The 18577-nt window shown below is 48.0% G+C and overlaps 1 protein-coding gene across 1 annotated transcript; it reads left to right on the top strand.

Moving 5' to 3' along the window:
* Positions 1-435: 435 nt before the first annotated feature.
* TMED3 (transmembrane p24 trafficking protein 3) lies at positions 436-11562 on the top strand. The gene is made up of 3 exons (XM_055417937.2): positions 436-742; positions 3056-3304; positions 10720-11562. The coding sequence occupies exons 1-3, from the start codon at positions 572-574 to the stop codon at positions 10954-10956; spliced, it is 657 nt and encodes a 218-aa protein (XP_055273912.1). The 5' UTR covers positions 436-571; the 3' UTR covers positions 10957-11562.
* The last annotated feature ends 7015 nt before the right edge of the window (positions 11563-18577 follow it).

Here is an 18577-nt window from a genome sequence, read left to right as displayed (position 1 = left end):
TTCCATCTCTTCTTTCATCTAGCCTTCCTAACTACTGCGTTATAGCAAGTTTGGGCACACCCATTTGTAGACCAGGAGACTTTCTCCAGAACCAGTCAAAAGCAGAGTGTACCCTGTAAAACCTCACGGGCTTCGTGCACCTGCAGCCAGACAGTATGGACTGCGTGGACCTGGGCCGACTCCGGGAAACACTCACCCTGCGGGACCCAGAGGGTGCAGAAACATCCCCGTTGGGGATACAAGTAGGGTGCGCTTTGGGGAGATATGCACGCTGGCGGTGGGGACCCCGCCTCCCCTTCGCGGAGACGCTCCAGCAGGAAAGCGGGGCGGGGCAACAAAGGGGGTGTGTCCCCTCCCCCAGCCCAGCCAGCGCGCAGGCGCAGTGGTGCTCCTGGCCCGCGTCCCGGGCCCACCCCCGAGCGCGCGGCTGCGCTCTGAACCGCGGGCCCGGAAGCGCGGCGCCGGCTCGCGCCACGTCTGTGCTGCACTTTCTCCGGGTCGCGCAGCTGTCGCCGCGCCCGCGCGGAGCGCACGCCCGAGCTGCCGCCCGCCGGACTGGACCGGGAGCATCATGGGTGGCTTGGTCCCGCGATCCGCCTCCGCGCTGCCGCTGCTGCTACTGCTGCTGCTCCAGGCAGAGCGGCCGCGGGGCGCCGAGCTCACCTTCGAGCTGCCGGACAGCGCCAAGCAGTGCTTCCACGAGGAGGTGGAGCAGGGCGTGAAGTTCTCCCTAGACTACCAGGTGAGCCCTGCCGCCTCCCCTCTCTCCCGCTTCCAGGTCTTCAGTGGTCACTCGTAAGCCCCCGGCTGTAGTGGCTGGAATTAGCCAAAGAGGCTGCAGAGCGGGGCGAGAATGACCAGAGACGAGGAAGTCAGAGCCCATCCGAGACGGGCCGACTACCAGGGAGGTAGCGCCGCAGGTGCATGCCCAGGATGGGGATGCCCGGGCGGCTCCGGCTTCCTGGGGAGTTGACCTGAATGACCTGAGAGCACGTTAACTCTACAGAACGCCATCTCTGGCACCAGGCTCTCTGTCCCAACGTTTTTTGGACAGCTTTGTCCCCGCCTGTACTGAAAAATGGCAGCGAGAGGAAATGGGTTCGTGGTTTTATTTTCTCTCTCCAGCGTTTGAAGCCATAGTTAGGGGGAGCGAGGGTGCTTTGGAAAGGAGTCCGCGCAGGCTTTGAGCCTAGCAGTGTTTACAAGGAGTGGTGTTGTGGCTAGTGCCATATGGCTCAGAAAAGCTCCAAGCTCCTGCCCTGCACTCTTGGCTGCTGAGAGTTCTCATGGCTTGCAGTTGGGGTATGATGCGAGGGAGGGGGGCGGTAGGAAGCAGGTAGGTCTTGAGTGAGAGAACTACAGGTCTGAGTTTAGGCAGTCCTACCCAGATATCCAGACAGGCGTCTGTTCGTGGACACATATTGGCAAGCATTACAGAAGGGAGGGTAGGCAGTTTGATGGGCCCTCTCTGACCAAAACCACTAGAAGAGGCTGTGCATGGGGACAGCATCATGTGTCCTGGCCTCTGAGTCATTCATCTGGTTACTTTCACATTTGTGGACAGTGTGCAAACTGCAGCTGGGTAAACAGAGGTCACCCAGATACAGTTGTCAAAAAAAACGATCCTTGTGGGACTTCCCTGGTGGTTCAGTGGTTAAGAATCTGCCTTGCAGTGTAGGGTACATGGGTTCAATCCCTGGTCAGGAAAGTAAGATCCTACATGCCGCAGAACAATTAATCCTGTGTGCCACAATGAAAGGCCCTGTGGGATGTAATGAAGACACAATGCAGCCCAGTAAATAAATAGATAAATAAGTATTTGAAAACAGAAAGATTGTTGTGAGGCTGGAGGGGCCTGAGAGGTCATCAGGTCCGTGCTAGGTCAGAAACCGCTGTTACGGGCTTAGCATAAGTCTGTACATGTCCAGCATTAGGAATCTCACTGATCACAAAGCAATTTCTTCCATCTGTACAAAAGGAAATATTAATGTCTGGAAGCAGATGGAGGCCTTTGACCATGTTTTTTGATGGACCTTAGTTCTAGTCATTGAACATCCCTGTGATTCTGCCCTTAGCAGATCTTATCTTTCCTATGGTGAAAGAGTTTGAACTAATGACTCCCCTGATAGTCACTGATTCTGTGAAGGCTTCAATCTGTATTCACCTTCCTCTTGCATTTCATCTGCAATAATATAAACCTCCAGAGTCTCAGTTTCCTTTTCTGTAAAGTGGGGAGGATTAAGCTCTTTGCACCCTTTTTTTCTTTTAAGATTTTTTTTTTTAATGTGGATCATTTTTAAAGTCTATTGAATTTGTTACAATGTTGCTTCTGTTTTGTGTTTTGGTTTTTTGGCTGTTAGGCTTGTGGTATCTTAGCTCCCTCACCATGGATTGAACCTGCACTCCCTGTATTGGAAAGCAGTCTTTTTTTTTAAAAAAAACTTTTTATTTTTTATTAGAGTACAGACACGACTGAGCGACTTCACTTTCACTTTTCACTTTCACACATTGGAGAAGGAAATGGCAACCCACTCCAGTGTTCTTGCTTGGAGAATCCCAGGGATGGGGGAGCCTGGTGGGCTTCCATCTATGGGGTCACACAGAGTCGGACACAACTGAAGTGACTTAGCAGCAGCAGCAGCAACAGCCAATTAACAATGTTGTGGTAGTTTCAGGTGTGAAGCTGAGTGAAAGGACTCAGCTATACATATACATGTATCTAGGAAGGCAAAATCTTAACCACTGGACCACCAGGGAAATCCCATGGCTTTTTGCACTCTTGCAGAGTAAAACTTTTGGAGTCAGTTAGACATGGATCCAAGTCTTAGCCCTGTTCCTTTCACGCTGTGTGACATGAACAGTTCACTTCAACTCTCTCAGCCTCAGACTCATCCTCTGTGAATTGGGGAGTGTCACGGCACCTGCTTTAGAAGGTTGTGAAGTCTAAATGAAAACAATGTTCGTGACATCTAATCACAGTGCCCAGTTGGCATTTGGTAAGTGTTGGTTGCCCCCTGGTTAAAAACGGCGTGTGGATCTCTTTTATGGTTGTCAGGTCATCACTGGAGGCCACTACGATGTCGACTGCTTTGTGAAAGACCCCCTGGGGAACACCATCTACAGTGAAACCAAGAAACAGTATGACAGCTTCACGCACAAAGCTGAAGTCAAGGGCGTGTATCAGTTTTGCTTCAGTAATGAGTTTTCCACCTTCTCTCACAAAACCGTCTACTTTGACTTTCAAGTGGGCGATGAGCCCCCCATTCTCCCAGACATGGGGAACAGAGTCACAGCTCTCACCCAGGTGAGTGGACATCAGCACCAGCAGTCTGGGATGACCCCCCCGCAGCCTGTTCCTCCTCGTCTCTCCCAGTCCTGGCTGATAAGCAGTCACCGGCCACCCACTTCCCAGTCTGAAGTCGCAGTATTTGCTCTGCCCCTGTGTTCACATCTAGTCCTAGAAGACCTTATGGTTCTTCTTTCTCTCCATTCTTGGACTGTGTCCCTGCAGTGCTTTCTTCTGGCATTCCCACGTTCCCATTTAGTCTGACCCAGTGCCGCTCTCAAAGCACGTACAATACGTGCCTCTCTGCTCCTTCAATGCGTCTGCATCAGAAAGACAAAGTCCTGCTTTCTATGGTATATCAGTTAAGATAACGCAAGCTGCTATCACAAGTAGACCCCAAATATCAATGGCTTAACACAGTGGGAATTTTGATTCTCACTCAAGTAATAATCTGGAGAGTGGGGGTGGGGGTGGAGGACTCTCCTCCACGGAGTGACTTGGGAAACCAGGCTCCTTTCTGGTCATCTTTCCACTGTCCTTTAGGGCTTCGGAGTCCTCTGTTTCTTGCCACCAAAAAAGTGGAGATAATGAGAAAGCCCCACCTGTTTCTTAAAAGCCCTGGCTCAGAAGTGACACCATTACCCCTGCTCACATCTCATTGTTGAGAAATAGTCGTGCAGACAGTCTGGATGGATGGAAGGAAGGCTGGCATATACAGTCCTGTTAGGCAGCTGACCCCTAGTGATAGCTCCACATTCTGACAGAGAAATGGTGACACTTCTGGAGGACAGACAGTCATCTGTGTCACCGGTGGCTCTCACTGTTAACTATAATTCAGCCTCAGCCTCCTCCATCAGTCTCTCCTCCTGCTGTTCAAGCTCCTCCCTCCCAGACAGACTCAGGCTGGAAGTGTTGTGTGATTTACCCCTGGGCCCTCAGCGCCCTGTTGTGTGGAGTGTGGCACAGAATAGGAGCTCACCAAGCATTGGTCGAGTGACTGAGTGGCAGGACCCAGGAAAGCCCCCAAGACGGGAATGACCATCTGTGGCCACACCTGTCCCAGAACCGAAGCCAGAGCATCTGAGTCTCTGGTGAGACCAGGTCACCTTCTGGGCTGCCCTCCAAAGTGACCACAGGCTCCATTCCTCTGTGGCTTTGATGATGGGTTTATTCTCTGAGCAGCTGGAGGTTAGTACTGCACTGTGCAGTCAATAAACACTATCTGCTTAGGGCTATTGACATATTAATATTAAAATTAAAATTCACTTCCTTGTTTGCTCTGTAGCAGCACATCTGTCTAGTGCTCAGTAGTCCCAGGTGGCTGGTGCCCATGCGTGGAGAGTTCTGCTGGACATCATTGCGTTTGAACTTGGCAACATGAGTACTGATAGACAGTCCAGCCCAGGGTGTCTTTATGTGTAAGAGCTTTCACAACCTGTCCTCTCAAGAGTTCTGTTGGTTGTTGATGAAATAGCTTCTGTTCTGAAGGTTTTGTAAGTTTCCAGGAGCTGTGTGTGTGCTCAGTTGTTCAGTCATGTCCAGCTCGGCCACCACAGGGACTGTAGCCCACCAGGCTCTGTCCGTGGGATTCTCCAGGCAAGAAAACTGGGGCAGGTTGCCAATTCCTCCTCCAGGGAATCTTTCCAACCCGGGATCAAACCCATGTCTCCTCCTTCGACTGCATTGGCATGTGGATTCTTCATTGCTGTCGCCACTTGAGCTGAGAGATTTGCCTCTTGAAACAGTGGAAAAGAAACCAGTAGAGAAAAGGCTTTGTGGGTTAGTGCAGTTGTTGTTCAGTCATGTCTGACTCTTTGCAACCCCATAGACTGCATTTGCCAGGCTTCCCTGTCCTTCACCATCTCCTGGAGTTTGCTCAAACTCAGGTCCATTGAGTCAGTGATGCATCCAACCATCTCATCGTCTGTCGCCCCCTTCTCCTCCTGCCCTCAGTCTTCCTTGCATCAGGGTCTTTTCCTGTGAGTTGGCTCTTTGCATCAGGTGGCCAAGGGATTGGAGCTTCAGCTTTAGCATCAGTCCTTCCAGTGAATATTCAGGGTTGATTTCCTTTAGGATTGACTGAGCACACGCTGTCCAAGGGACTCTCAAGAGTCTTCTCCAGCACCACAATTTGAAAGCATCAATTCTTCGGCACTCAGCCTTCTTTATGATCCAACTCTCACATCCATACATCACTACCGGAAGAACCATAGCTTTGACTGTATGGCCCTTTAGTCAGTAGAGAATAGGCTCTGTGGGTTAGGGCAGTAGAGACATTCTTTCCTGGAGCCTCAGAGTTGCGTTTTGTTGCAGGAGAGATTGCACTTGCTGCTTCTGCATCTGGGGACCTCATCCTTCCTTCTGCATAGATGCAGAAGAGACATTTCCTTCTACTTCTGTACCTCTGTCCCCTCTCCCTGATTGAGCGGGGTTCTATCTGTGTCTGCCTCTGACAAAGCTCACTTGCTATGCTGGGCATGTGCTCCATCTGCACTTGTGCCCGGAGGATGCTATGATCAGAGCTGTGTTTTTTCTTTTTAATAATTCTGTTTATTTATTTTTGGTTGTGCTGTGTCTTAATTGCTGCTCCGTCTTCTCTCTAGTTGTGGCAAGCAGGAGGCTACTCTCTCGGTGCGGTACACAAGCTTCTTAATGCAATGGCTTCTCTTGTTGCAGAATGTGGGCTCTAGGGCAAGTGGGCTTCAGTAGTTGCAGCTCCCGGGCTCTAGAGCACAGGCTCAATAGTTGTGGCGCACAGGCTTAGTTTGCCCTGTGGCATGTGGGATCTTCCCAGACCAGGGATTGAACCCGCATCTCCTGCATTGGCAGGCTGCTTTTTTACCACTAAGACACAAGGGAAGTCCCAGAGCTGTGATTTAAGGGTGAGGGTTCTCAGGGAAGGGACCAACTGACTCTTCCAGGAGGTTTGGGGAAGTCTTCACAGGGAGAGTCTTAGCTGACAAGCAACAGTGTGAGTGCTTGTCCAGGAGCATGTCTGGCATGGGAGGATGGAGGGCTTCCCAGATGGCGAGAACAGCAGATGCAGGTATTCAGGGCATCACTTTCCTCTTGGGCCCTGATCTTAACTTTGCTCTTACTTTGCTCGGCACAGATCCCCTCTCTGCCTGCAGCTGTCATGTCTCTTCCCCTGAGGCTTCGTCCAGGTCAGCACTGGGCCAGAGGCCGTGTGCTGTGGCACTAGTATCGGCCTCAGGGGGAAAGAACAGGATCCAGAGCGACCGAGTCCCAGGCAGGAGGGACCTGAGTTCCAGAACGACCGGGCTGCTAGCAGAGGACACGAGCCAGGATTCCTGCTGAGGGAGGCGAAGCTTGAAGCGCTCCCAGCATCCCGAGAGTCTGGGCAGGTCCTAGGGGAGGCTGGAGGCTTCTGACAGAGGTCCACGATCTGGGGCTGCCTCGGTGGTGGTCGAGGGAAGATTAAAGTTTCCCTGACTCTGCTCTGAGGCCAGCTCACACGACACTGCCTTTGAGTTCTTCAAGAATTTAAAGAACCGAGTACAGTAAATCTCCTGTGTACAAACAGGTTTTGTTCTGAGAATGCATTCATAAGTCCAGTTTGTTCCTAAGTCCAACAAAGTATCCAACTAACACAATCATCTATATAGGTTTATAATACTCTTCACACAAATAATACATAAAAATCAAACACAAAAAGTAAAGGAAACGTTTTTAATCTTATAGTACAGTACCTTGAAAAGTACAGGAGTACAGTATAAGAGGTGGCACACAGGCTGGCATCGAGTGAACAGGCAGGAAGAGTCACTGGCTGGAGGAGGCAGAGGAGGTGGGAGATGGAGCGGAAGGGTCGTCAGCAGCAGGAGATGGAGGGCAAGCTGCACTGTCACGCCTGACGTTGATGGAATGCACATTTGCACCTTTGAAAGTTTGCATAGGTAGGGAACTTGATTTTATCTGTGGAGGCCCTGGAGAGGTGAGGCTGAGTGAATTTCCTGACAGTTACAGAGTGAAGACCTGGGCATCAGCAGGTGGTGGAGATAGGTTGGGAGTGGGCATGGGATGCAGGGAAGGGATGGTCCTGGGGGCAGAAGGATTGGTCACAGTGTCTCCAGAGACCACCTGTCAGGATGGACTGGTGCCCACCATCCCTGTGAGGCTCCAGGACACTGGGAACCAGCAGGGCTGGAGGTCTCAGCAGGGTGAAAGTCATGCTGTGGGAGAGCTGGGGACCCCTGGCCCTGGGCAAACAGAGCTGTTTGCAACCAAAAGGGCCTCTGCTGGCTTCCTGCTGGGCAGGAAGCAGGCTGGCCCGGCTGCCTAACTGAAACTTTGTGGGAACAAGCGGAATTGGTGTCTTAGGCAAATGGCAGCCACAGGTCCCTGAGGAAGGGGAGGAGGGGTGTTTCTCCGGTAAGGGGCTGCTCGCAGTGTCTGTGGATCTTGGTTCCATGTTGCACTCGGTCTCTGGGCGCCCATGCTAGGTTTTGAAGGGGTTTGCCGGTGCCAGATGCCAGGAAGACTGTAGAACACCACCTCTTGCTCTGTTACCTCTGGACTGACCTCCCTCCCATCACTGATCAGGTCTGAGGCTGTTCCTGTGAAGGCCTCGGGCCTCTTAAGAGACTTGCGGTGCTAGCCTGTGGCCGGTGGCATGCGAGCCAAGCCTCTGAAACGGTGCCTTCCACGGCACATGTGACATGCCCTCTGCCCGGGGTGTCTGCACCTCTGATTTCCGTGTCCTCCTCTCTCTTCCTCCCTGCCAACCCCGACCTCACTCCTTCTCCGGTGACTCTGGACTCTGGGAGGAGGGTGGAGATATCAACCTGTACTGCTGAATGCTCAGGCCAGGGCCCCGGGGTCCCAGGAGCACCCAGTTCAAGTGAATGAAATGTACACCTGGAGTTTCTGAATGCGTGTGCGATGGAAGTAAACACAGGATGAAATTCCAACCTGGAAAGCCAAGGAGCCCTTCCCTTGTGTTTAAAAAGCAAAGTGTGGATTTATACATATTGAATGTGTGTGTGCATATATGCACAAATGCGTATGTGTGCATATACACACGGCCATTCATATGCAGGTATACACATATATATGTATGTCTCTGTCCAGCCCACTGATTTTTAGAAACCTGTTACCAAGTCTCTAAATGGCTCCCAGATCCACTTGTCTTAAAAAAAAAAAATTATTTCTTCGACTGCACTGGTTCTTAGTTACAGCAAATAGGATCTTTAGTTTCAGCCTGTGGGATCTAGTTCCCTGACCAGGGATAGAATCCAGGCCCCCTGCATTTTAAGTGCAAAGTCTTAACCACTGGACCACCAGGGAAGCCCTAGCTTCTAGCTTCTTATATTGAACTTTATGAACAGTTCACCTTTCCAGTTAGGGAAGCAGTTGTCTGTCGGGTGCTTATGAACTTCTGTAGCACAGGAACCCATTGTCCACAGAGCTTTCTAGGTTTTGAATGTTGTAGAGGTTGCCAGTGAGTAAGGACACATGTTCTTTCACAGGCATAATGTCTTAGTTTTCCATTGCTAAGTAAGTAATTACTGCAAATGACTGAAAATAATAACCATTTATTATCTCACAGTTCCAGAGGCTTTGCTCAAGTTCTCGGGGCTGAAATCAAGATCCTGGTGGGGTCAGGCTGTCCTCTGGAGACTTTGGGGCATCTCACTCACTCAGGTGGTTGGCGGAATTGAGTTCCTTGCAGTTGGCGGTCATGCTCTCTGCTCTTAGAGTTCTTTCTCTGCTCCTTGCATGTGACCTTCGCCATCTTCAGAGCCAGCAGCAGTGTGCTGAATCCTCCTGTGTCCAGCCTCTCTGACTTCTCCTTCAGCTGTCAACTCGAGAAAGCTCCCTGTCTTGAGGGGCTCTCAGGCTCCCTGGACAGTTTCAGGTGTGACATACAATCGTCATATCATAGCTCATTGTGTTCACAGCTTCCTGAGTTAGAGCAGGGACCTTGGTAGTGGTGGTGGGGACATAGTCAAAGTTTTGCCTGCTATGCGTGGTAGTTTAGCCAGTAAAGGAAGTTGTGAAGTAGCACGTGTTACCTGTGAGTATATGCGTATGTATGTGCTGGCAGGCACACGTGTCTGTGTCTTTGCCCTTGTTTGTATGTGGTTGTGGGTCTAGGTACATGAGAAATGTATGTTTCCATGTATTTGTATGTATGCCTAGACGTGTAGGCAGCAGTTTTGTAATAGAATGAGCAGTTTTGTAATAGAATGAGCAGTAAATTCAGAAATAAAGTGAAGGTGTCAGTCTCTCAGTCACGTCCGACACTTTTGCGACTCCATGGCCCATAGCCTGCCAGGCTCCTCTGTCCAAGGCAAGAATACTGGAGTGGGTAGCCATTCCCTTCTCCAAGGGATCTTCCTGACCCAGGAATTGAACCCTAGTCTTCTGCATTGCAGGCAGATTCTTTACCATCTGAGCCACCAGGGTAGATTGAGAGTCTAGTGCAGTTGGAATTTACGTCACTCCCTGCCATTAATTTGATGCTGGGAAAGGTTGGGGGCGGGAGGAGAAGGGGACGACGGAGAATGAGATGGCTGGATGGCATCACCGACTCTGTGGACATGAGTTTGAGTGTACTCCGGGAGTTGGTGTTGGACAGGGAGGCCTGGCGTGCTGTGATTCATGGGGTCGCGGAGAGTCGGACACGACTGAGCGACTGAACTGAACTGAACTGAACCTTGGGCAAGTCACGTAGCCTCAATTTCCTCCTTAATATATGCAATAAGCAATCAGTCAGCCCTCCTTAGCACTGGGGGTAATGATCCTTGCCTGTCAGGGATATGGTAAGTATTAAATAAGAGCTCAGGAAAAAAAAAGGAACACAGGGCAGTGTTGGAAAGCATAGTCTCAGGACTCGGACAGTTGAGTTTAAATATTATTTATTTATTTGCCTGTGCCAGATCGTAGTTGTGGCATGTGGGACCTAGTTCCCTGACCAGGGATTCAGCCCAGGTCCTCTGCATTGGGAGCAGCCCTGACAGTTGAGTTTATATCCAACTTCCCTGGTGGCTCAGATGATAAAGAATCTGCCTACAATGCGGAAGACCCAGGTTCGATCCCTGGGTTGGAAAGATCACCAGGAGAAGAAAATGGCAACCCACTCCAGTATTCTTGCCTGGAGAATCCCATGGACAGAGAAGCCTGGAGGGCTACAGTCCATGGGTCACAAAGAGTCGGACACGATGGAGATGCAACTAACACTTTCACACTTCTGCCATCTCCTAGCTCTGTGACTCTGGACAAGTTACTTGACCTTCCTGAACCTCAGTTAGGCTTATTATGAATAAAACCGTGTCAGACCCTTCCTTAGTGCAGACACATTGTTAGCACTCAGTAGTACCTAGGATGTTGATGACAAAGTTTGCTTTGTGTGTGCCAGTTTCCATTCTTCTTTTCTGAGGGTCAGCAGCGACTGCTTTTCTCTTCCTGCCCAGATGGAGTCCGCCTGTGTGACCATCCATGAGGCTCTGAAGACGGTGATCGACTCCCAGAAGCATTACCGGCTCCGGGAGGCGCAGGACCGGGCCCGCGCAGAAGACCTCAACAGTCGAGTCTCTTACTGGTCCATCGGCGAGACCATCGCCCTGTTTGTGGTCAGCTTCAGCCAGGTGCTGCTGCTGAAAAGCTTCTTCACAGAGAAACGGCCCATCAGCAGGACGGTCCACTCCTAGTTGGGGTGCTCTGCTCCCAAGCCCCTTGCACCCCGGGACAGAGCAGCTCCCTTGGGCCTCAGGCTCCTGCGGGCTGGTGGGTGTACCCCAGGGTGGATGCCCTGTCACCTCACCTTCTAATCAGATGCTTGGTTCTTGTCCTCCACCACCAGCTGGAGCTCATAGAGCCCAGTTAGCAGGAGGTATCGAGCTGCCTTATATGTGCAACAGTGAATACAGAAAGGGTCTGACCAGGCAGGGACTGGCTACTGTGGGGGGCAGGCAGGCCGCCATCCAGTGGCCTGGCCAGCAGGAGGAACCCCAAGTGCCCCGGCCTCCAGGGCACAGCTCAGGGCTCTCTCTCTTTGCTCCATGATGCACAGCCCATTTGGCTTCTGTGTCCTCTCCCCTGTGGAGAAGACTGGGCCCTGAGTCTGGGCTTCCCTCCCTTGAGCTCTCTGTACCTGTGGAAACCAGGCCCTGAAGTTGCTTTGCAGAAACCCCACCCCAGGGAGCCCTGGAATCAGCCCTGGAAGCAAGAACAGATGGTAGCTGGGTGCTTTGGCTGGCTGTGTATCTCCTCGGAGGTGGGACTCCGGCTAATAAAATCTGAGTGTGAGCACCATAGAGACTTGTGTCTTTCTTTTTTTTTTTTTAATTAATTTTTTTAGGTGGTGTTGTTCAGTTACTAAGTTGTCTCTGACTCTTTGTGACCCCGTGAACTGTAGCCTGCCAGGCTCCTCTGTCCCCAACTATCTCCTGGAGTTTGCTCAAATTCGTGTCCATTGAGTCAGGGATGCCATCCAAACATCTCATCCTCTGCCGCACCCTTCTCCTTTTGCCCTCAGTCTTTCCCAGCACCAGAGCCTTTTCCCAGCATCAAGGTCTTTTTCTACGTGTAATACTTTATTATTTTTAATTGGAGGATAATTGTTTTACAATGTTGTGTTGGTTTCTGCTGTACAACAACATGAATCAGCTGTAAAGTATACATATATCCCGGCCTTCCTGGACCTCCCTTCCACCCCGTCCCATCCCTCTAGGCGATCACAGAGCACCGAACTGAGCTCCTTGTGCTATACTGCAGCTTCCCATCAGACATCTGTTCTACCCATGGCGGTGTGTATGTATCTGTGCTGATCTCCCAATTTGTCCCATCCTCTGCTTTCCCCGCTGTGTCCACAAGTCTATTCTCTAAGTCTGCTGCTCTATTCCTGCCCTGTGAACAGGTTCACTTGTACCGTCTTTCTAGATTCCACATGGATGTGTTAATACATAATACTTGTTTTTCTCTTTCTGACTTCACTCTGTGTATCAGGCTCTAAGGTCATTTTTTTAAATTCTTTTTTTATTGGTGTATAATTGCTTTACAATGTTGTGTTAGTTTCTCCTGCGCAGCAAAGTGAATCAGTTGTACATATACATATATCCACTCTTTGTGTCCCTGAAGGAGCTCACAGCTCAGTGGGGATCGCTGGCATGCATGTCAATAATTGGAGTGTGACAGAGCAAGTGATGCTTCAGGGATGGGTCTGTGTAGACGTTTGTGGAGGGGGCAGTAAGTTACTCTCTCAGCTGATGAAAACAGTGAAGTAGGGAGCTGGTGACTTTGTGGTCTCAGGCTCTAGTGGTTACTCTGAATGACTGAGTCATCATTTCATTTAAATATAGGGGCTCAGAACAGAAAAAGAAAAGACTGAGCAGTGCTGAGTGGCTGTCTCAAGATCATGTCCACAGCAGCCAGAGTGGGCTCCTTAAAATGTAAGTCAGATCCTTCACATCTGCTCAGAACCTTCCCCATGTCGAGCATGTTGCTCTCAGTTCATGGCTAAGTTCCCACCGTGGTGGTGAAGTCCTGAAGCACCTGGTGCATCACCTCTGGCCCTGGGAAGCCCCTACGCTATGCCATCCACTTTCTCCTTTCATGTTTTCCTGGCTTGCTATTCCCATCACACCAGGCCATGCCCCTACCCCAGGACCTTTGCACAGGCTATTTCCTCTACAAGAACACCCTCTCCCTGTTACCTACATGAGCTCTTCCTGACCAGTGTCACGTTCGCTGTGAGGTCTCCCCTAATGACTTTATTTAACATGGCATCATCTCATCTGGCCCTGGCCGTCCATGTCTGTCTTGGCTTTCCTTCTCTGTGTGTCATGTATCGCCACCCACAGATATGTTTACTTGTCTGCTTATTGTCGTGCTTACCTCATAAAGATGGAAGCTCCATGAAGGCGGGGCCTTTGTTTACTGCTGTATTCCTAGTGTGTAGAATAACTCCTGATAGATGCTAAGCTCTTAATATGTGTTAGTTGTTAGATGAACAGTCTTTCCCATTAGTAAGAAGCAAATGCATTCTGGTCAAATATCTAAATAGTAGGTCTTGAGGGCAGATATGTCTTTCCTAAAAAAAAAAAAAAAAACACAAATCTGAAATCCTAAGTTGTTTTAAGTGTTAATAGGGCCCTGTAGGGAACCAAATAAACAGTCCCCCTAGAAAGAAACTATGTAAACCTTACTTAGCTTGATTGAAAGATAAATCCTACTTAAACCTGTTCATAGAGTTTTAATGCTATTCTTCTCTCTTAAAGTACCAAGTATACATAAGAGATTTTTTATGAAGTATGTTTGGAGTATTCGTTGTGTAGTTGCTCAGTCATGTCTGACTCTCTGTGACCCCATGGACTGTAGGCTGCCAGGCTCCTCTGTCCATGGGATTCTCCAGGCAAGAATACTTGAGTGGGTTGCCATTTCCTCCTCCAGGAGATCTTCCCAAACCAGGGATCAAACCTGTGTCTCCTGCACTGACAGGTGGATTCTTTACCACTGAACCGCCAGGGACTTTCCCCATGTTTGGAGTATAGTGATAAATAGTATAACACATCCTTATGTTCCACTACCTGGATTAACCAATATAATGTGACTGGTTCCTCTTAGAGGCTCCCTGATGCTCTGTGCCCATCTCTCCTGCATTTTGCCTTGAGGCTTCCATGATCCCCACCTGCCCTTTAACAAGATTTCAGTGTCAGCAGCCAGGCCACAGGTGGCTTGTGTAGGGCACAATCAAGGCAGATCAGAGGCCCTGCCTCAGGATGTGGAGTGGTGGTTGACCAGCTGCCCTAGGGCATCTCCTCTTCCCTGTCCTCCCTCCCTAAGACCTATGGGTGATGGATTAGAAACTAAGGCTGCTCTCATCCCCAGACTGTTCTTTCTGAGAGTTTAAAGTGAACATCGAGGGCTTCCCTACAGGTCCAGTGGTTAAGAATTTGCCTGCCCATGCAGAGGACACAGGTTCCATCTCTGGTCCAGGAAGGTCCCTGTGCTGTAGGACAACTAAGCCCATGCTCCACAACAGGAGAAGCGACCACAATGAAACGCCCATGCACTGCAACTAGAGAGTAGCTGCCCCCATTCGCCTTAACACTGAAAGCTTGAATTCAGCAACAAAGACCCAGTGCAGCCAAAAATAAATTTTAAATAAATCAATAAAATAAAGTGAACAGTGAACAAGCTGCCAAGTATTGGATTGGCCAAAAATTCGTTTGGGTTTTTCCGTAAGATGTTTTGAAAACAAAACTTTTTGGCCAACCCAGTATCAGATAATGAGGGTTACTCATTGTGATACTCCATCCTGGGAAATATCCTTTCCCCGACACCTCCTTAACTTCTCTAGGGAGACACCAACCAGAGCCTGGTCTTTAGCACTTGCTTATAAAACATCCCAGACCCCAGCAGAACATGCATACCCAGGAAGAAACAACCAGACTCCCAAGATGAACAAAGAAGAAACACAACCCCTTGACCACCATCTAAACTATTGTTAAGCAAAATTGTTGGAACATGTGGAGCCAAATAATTTTTTTACACATTTTTCTTCTGATTATACTTTTTTCTTTTTTATTTATTTTTAATTAGAGGATAATTACAATATTGTGATGGTTTCTGCCATACATCAACATGAATCAGCCATAGGTATACATATGTCCCCTCCCTCTTGAACCACCCTCCTACCTCCCACCCCATCTTACCCCTCTAGGTTGTCACAGAGCTCCGTTTTAAGTAACATAGTAAATATACTCTAAAAGAGAAAGTGTTAGTCACTCAGTCTTATCCAACTCTTTGCGACCCCATGGACTGTAGCCTGTTGGGCTCCTCAGTCCATAGGATTCTCCAGGCAAGAATATTGGAGTGGGTTGCCATTTCCTCCTCCAGGAGATCTTCCCAATGAAGAGGAAAAGTTAAAATTTTACATAACCTTCTCCTTCTGTCTCTGTAACTCAGCTTGCCCCTTGCAAAGTCTAGATCACGTAGGTCATGTAGTCTCAAGTACTAGGAACTGAATTTTCTCTCACTCATCCTTGTCCTGCTTTTTGCAATTGCCCAGCCGCTGCAAACCTGCTTAATCATGCCTGCCCAGGTCAGGCATCCCCCTTCCCCATTTTGACCACTGTTCCTGCGCGTGAAACCCCTTAGTTTAAACCAGCCTGTTAACAGCTAGTGTTGCCCACTACAGTCTGTCTGTAAAAATTCTGTAATCCCTTTGTTCGGGGCTCAGAGGTTGGAGTGTTAACTCCTCTGGGCCCGCTGGCGTAATAAACCTGAGTTCTCCAACTCTCTGAGTGTTGTGCTTGATTTCTCAAGTACTGGTTTCTGCAACACTAACCCAGGAATCAAACCCAGGTCTCCTGCACTGCAGGAAGACTCTTTACTGCCTGATCCACCAGGGAAGCAACCAAAAAGAGAAAATGTTGGTAATGTTCAGCTGTAACATGAAGTTGTAATAAAGAACAAGTGGGAATGTTACAGATGAGAAATAAAAAAGTAGAAACGAAGGCCACCCTCAGAGGAGACAAAAGCATGAAATAGAGCTGATGTGTATGAAAACCCTCCTAGAAGGCAAAAAGAAGGGAAAAAGCTAAGAGATATGAAAAGTAAAAATGGTAGGAGATGGATAAGAGGTGAGCCTGAAGCAGAAAAAATATACTAGAAGAAATAATAAAAATATGTTTATCAGAATTAAAGAAAGATGAAAGATCTCAGAGCAAAAGGCTCATGGAGTGACATGGCAAACAGGGTGAGGACTGAGAGGGTGAACCCCCACATGGACACGGACATGTAAGAATTCCAAAGGCAAAGAGGAGATTCTAAATGCCTCCAGAGAGAAAGAACAACTCCTCCATCAATCAGAGTGAAATTAGATTTCACCATAGCAGCATGGCATGCAAGAAGAAGATGAGATCATATTTTTAAAATAGAAAAAGCAAGAGCAAAATAACCCCTGAATTTAGACACTGATGTCTAACCAAATTGTAAACATGAAATTGCACTGAAGATCTCAGGCATGTAGGGCCACAACAGAGAAGAGAACTAAACCTCAGAGATAGCCGTAACATGTATGAGAACTGATGTTAATTGTTGTTTAAAGATCTAGGGCAAGGACTTCCCTGGTGGTCCAGTAGTTAAGGCTCTGCACTTTCACTGCCAAAAAAGGCCAATCTATAGCCAGAGAAAAGAGGAAAGAAAATACACACATGCCAACCAAGTACTACCATTTTGAACAAGGTTGGAAAAGTTTAAAATGCAGGCAGAGAGACAGAAAAGCATGAGGATTGTAAGTTTAAGAAATCAATAGACATAAGTAGATAGAAGTTTGGGCCTTAAGTTAAAAACAAGCAGCCACCATAAAAACAAAATTGGAAAAAAAAATAATTTTGGAATCAGTGAAAGAAAACTTGATCTATCCAAGGAAAAATGGAAAGGAGGCAAAAAAAAAAAAAATAGCATAGTAAGTGAAAATAGGGGGAAAAAAAGTACCTTTGTATATTTCTAATGAAAGAATGATTATAATAAATGTGGTTAATTAAATGGGAAACTGTGATTAGATAAAAAAAATATAAGATCCAATAATATGTTTTAAGATATGCATTAAAAGACACAGGAGTGTTAAAAACGATGAAGACGTGCCAGGAAAACAACTAAATTAGAACGAGGTAATTATCTCAGTATGTAACAGAACAGAATTGAAGGCCAATTATTGTAAGAATGATTATTATTGTAAGAATGCAGGTAGAACCTGCCTGACCAAACTCATGACCGAGTACAGCCTAACACAACTGAATGATTGTTCCTGGAACAAAGTTTGGGGAGAACCTGTTTTTCCAGCTCTTGTGGCAGTAGCAGGCTGTAGTTAGAACCTCCCTGTATGTGTGTGCTGCTGCTGCTGCTGCTGCTAAGTCACTTTAGTCGTGTCCGACTCTGTGCGACCCCATAGACAGCAGCCCATCCCTGGGATTCTCCAGGCAAGAACACTGGAGTGGGTTGCCATTTCCTTCTCCAAAGCATGAAAGTGAAAAGTGAAAATGAAGTCACTCAGTCGTGTCCGACTCTTCACGACCCCATGGATGGTAGCCCACCAGGCTACTCTGTCCATGGGATCATCTAGGCAAAAATACTGGAGTGGGTTGCCATTCCCCCTCCAAGGATCTTCCTAACCCAGGGATTGAAACTGTCCCCATGTTTGGGCTTTTCTTAAAGAAGGAATGTTATATTGAATGGTCCAGCAGCAGAGCTTGGAATAGTGGCACCTCAGAGCCATGTTGAGTGGCAGGGGTGACTCCTGCTCTCTTGCCCATCTCAGCGTGGTCGGGGAGGGGGTTGAAGGGGAAGCTTGTCAGACAGATGGACAGGAGATGTGACAAGTGGATGAGGGGTATGGGGGACAGTCAGCTTTCTGATCCTGATGACACCAGATCTTACCCCCAACAAGCCTGCGGCTGGTGGGGTATTGCTAAAAACTGCTGTCTGCTTGCTAACCTTGAAGGCTAAACTTGCTGTCTGCTTGATCACCTAAGCAGAAGCCTGTTCCCAGCGTTGCCCAAGAAAACTGATGGAAAAGCTTTCGGAGATGCCTTGCTCCAAGCTCCCCACTGTCCCATATCCTGCAAATCAGTGACCTAGATGACAAAAGGAGGGGCAACAAACAGGACTAGAAATAACAGCACAGTAACAAGGAGAAGAGTGCATTTCAGGAGAATTACTCCAGGAAGCAGAACAATGCAAACACGGTTTTCCCCCAATTCTTTATTTTTTTGTTAGTAATTTTAAAATTAATTTTTATTGGAGTATAGTTGCTTTTCAATGTTGTGATATTTTCTGCTGTATAGTAAAATGAGTCAGCCATATATTCACATATGTCTCCTCCCTTTTGGACTTTCTTCCCATTCAGGTCCCCAAAGAGCCTGAAGTAGAGTTCCTTGTGGTATACAATATGTTCTCATTAGTTACCTATTTTATACATGGTATCAATAGTGTATATAACAAATCTATACCTTTGTTCTCTACATCTGCCTATTTCTGCTTTACAAATAAGATCATCTGTATCATTTTTCTAGATTCCATATATATACTTTAATATTTTTTTTCTCTTTCTGACTTACTTCCCTCATGTTTTTTTTTTTAAGGCACTAAGTCTCAGAAAAAGGTTACAAAGAATTATAGAAGAGGTCATAATACATCAGAAGAGATGAAAAAGAATTGTCAAATCTCAGGGAAGATGTGGAAGAAGAAAAAAAACGTTATGAAATGACTGTCAATTTGAAGATGCCAAAAAGAGAACAGATACAACTGAAATCACAGGTAGGAACA

The sequence above is a fragment of the Moschus berezovskii genome, chromosome 21 (assembly GCF_049115385.1).
Source record: "Moschus berezovskii isolate FMDL1 chromosome 21, NW_MosBer_1.0, whole genome shotgun sequence".
NCBI classification, from domain to species: Eukaryota; Metazoa; Chordata; class Mammalia; order Artiodactyla; family Moschidae; genus Moschus; species Moschus berezovskii.
The sequence above is the reverse complement of the archived record's forward strand: the minus strand, read 5'-3'. Positions and strand labels throughout refer to the sequence as shown.

Coding starts and splice junctions, on each gene's coding strand:
- TMED3 (XM_055417937.2), top strand. CDS start 572: ATGGGTGGCTTGGTCCCGCGATCCGCCTCCGCGCTGCCGCTGCTGCTA. Junction 743..3,055: donor AGTTCTCCCTAGACTACCAG/GTGAGCCCTGCC, acceptor TATGGTTGTCAG/GTCATCACTGGAGGCCACTA. Junction 3,305..10,719: donor GAGTCACAGCTCTCACCCAG/GTGAGTGGACAT, acceptor CTTCCTGCCCAG/ATGGAGTCCGCCTGTGTGAC.